General features: G+C 57.7%; 1 protein-coding gene across 1 annotated transcript in view; it reads left to right on the plus strand.

The window, feature by feature from the left end:
• SBNO2 (strawberry notch homolog 2) overlaps positions 1-2,441 on the plus strand; it is a 21,388-nt gene that overhangs the window by 2,793 nt on the left and 16,154 nt on the right. The window contains exon 2 of the mRNA XM_014467170.2: positions 1,270-1,431. Coding sequence (XP_014322656.1) covers positions 1,270-1,431 — 162 coding nt within the window. The remainder of the gene's footprint in view (positions 1-1,269; positions 1,432-2,441) is intronic.

Below are 2,441 nucleotides of genomic sequence, written 5' to 3' on the forward strand. Positions count from 1 at the left end.
CAGGACCGATCTTGTCCAGCAGATGGGTAAGACTGAGCCCTTGCATCCAGCCATCTCAGGGGAGGCTGCTGGGTGGAACCCAGTTCTATCCCCTCCCCACCCATTCCCTTGGAGCTGCCTCTTTCTGGGACTGTATATACACCGGTGTCAGAGTCAGGACTTCTGGGAAGCTGATGAGGTTGCCTGCAGATCCCTCCAAACCCCCACCCTCCGGAATAGGAATCTGATTCAGACTGCTGAGAGGGGAGCCAGGAAAATAGGCCTCACAGGGGCATGGGTTAGGCCTGGGCACTGGCTGAGACCCAGGCCAGTTAATTGTGGCATCACAGGTGCATTAGAGTAGGTTCCAGGGTCCCCTTCCTCCCTGGAGTCCATCAAACTGAGCCCTGAGTCCCCCCACACATCACCCATGTATCCCAGCACACCTGGCCATAGCTCTTCGGTGCCTCCAGTGTGTAAGTGGTGCACAGGGTCTGGGGCTCCAGGAGGGCAGCCCTGCCTGGATCCTCACTGTGGCCTCTGCCAAGGCCACTGGCCCTGCCTGCTCGGGAAATGCTCCCACAGACTGACTGAAATGCTTAGGGCCTGATGTCAGTGTGCCTGGCCCTCTGTGGCTTCGGCTGAGCAGGCTGGAGGGGAGGTGCTCATCTGGGAGGTTCTTGTGGGGCTTTCTCCTGGTAGTGTTGGCTGAGGGCTGCTCGCCTGCACCCTCCCCAGCTCCTGGCCTTTCCAGGTCCCTGTCTGCAAAACAGATACCCACTGCAGGGAAGTCTGGTTGGGGGCTTGCTCCCTGCCTGTCCAGGACCCCTGCGGGCTGGTCTCCACATGTCCCGATGTCCAGTGCAAGCCAGGCACTCGGTGCCTCTGACTGAGGGATGGGGGTGTGGGGCAGCATGAATGCCTGACATTCCTGATTTTTTTTAAATTTAGGTTTATAAACTGTGTGTAGACTCCATGCAGCAGGCTTCTCCCAAAGGTGCAGGGCCCCTGAGTCCTGACAAATCCCTACACTAGTGTCACCCACACAGGAATGGTCCAGGGAAGGCATGAAGTGGGTGTCACCTTCTAGTGTCACTCAGTGGGGTCAGTGCACAGCTCATGGGGTCTAGCTTCTCTCATAAGTGTCGTGTTTTCAGGATTCATCCACGTTGTGGCCAGTGTCAGAGCCTTGTTCCTCTCGTGGCTGAGCAGCATCTGCCCCTTGGCTAACCCCTCCTGCACCTGTCATGGGGCCGCCCTGGCTGTGCCCTCACCCAGCCTGTCTTCCAGGAATCCTCGTACCTCGATGACCTCTCTAACGCCTCCATCTTCTCCTCATCTGTGGACTCCCTCTCAGACATCGCAGATACCCCTGACTTCCTGCCCGCCGACAGCCTCAGCCAGGTGCCCACCATCTGGGATGTGAGCACCGGCCCCTCCGCCCAAGACAAGGTCAGTTCACCCTGAGGCCTCCATGCCAGTAGACAGGTCAGGGCTGTTCAGACACTGATGAGGCTGTTGGTCCAGGGTCCTCACGTTTCCTGTACAGCCCAGAAAATGCAAGGGTTTGCGGAGGAAGCTACTATGTTGGGCACCTTGACCCTCCTTCTGTGTAGGTGCTGTCATAGCCGGGCACCACCCCTCCTGTGCCTCCAGTGGCTCAGTCTCCACACCCTGCTCTGTGTTGGGCCTGCTGGGGAGATGGGGGTCCCCAGGATATGAGCAAAATGTCATTTCTCATGGTTCTCACCCAGGATGGTCCTGCCCCAGGGAATACTGGGCCATGTCTGGGGACATCTGTTGTTGTCACAACTGGGGGTGCTCCTGGCACCGAGAGGGTGGGGGCCAGGGATGCTGCTCTATCTTCCACAGTTCTTGGGTCAGCCCCCTACAGAGAATGACTCAGCCCCAATTTCAGCTGTGCTGGGGGGGAAAGATCCTGGGCTTGCTAAACATAAAGTCACATGATGGGATAGAAAGGTGGTGGGACTCCCTCTGTAGAGGCCATTTGGGGTTGCGGGCTGGAGGAGTCATTGGCCAGGACAGGTGGCAGGAACAGCTCCTGCAAGGACCCTGTGATGCCCAGCCGGTGTAACATGCTCAGTGGTTGAGTGTCGACCTATGAACCAGGAGGTCACGGTTCAATTCCTGGTCAGGGCACATGCCCAGTTTTCTGGCTAGGTCCCCAGTAGGGGGTGTGCAGGAGGCAGCCAGCCAATCAATGATTCTTATCATTGATGTTTCTATCTTTCTCCCCCTCTCCCTTCCTCTCTGAAATCAATAAAAATGTATTTTATATATATACTAGAGGCCCGATGCATGAAATTCATGCAAGGGTAGGCTTTTGCAGCCCCGGCTGCTGGGGCCCTCACAGCCCAGCTGCTCGTGCCCCGCGGCCCCGCCCCCCACTGCACCACTTGCTTGGCGCTGCCCGTGTTCTGCCACCACACCCGCCCCGATTT

This window comes from Myotis lucifugus, unplaced genomic scaffold (genome assembly GCF_000147115.1).
Source record: "Myotis lucifugus unplaced genomic scaffold, Myoluc2.0 scaffold_383, whole genome shotgun sequence".
In the NCBI taxonomy this organism is placed as follows: domain Eukaryota; kingdom Metazoa; phylum Chordata; class Mammalia; order Chiroptera; family Vespertilionidae; genus Myotis; species Myotis lucifugus.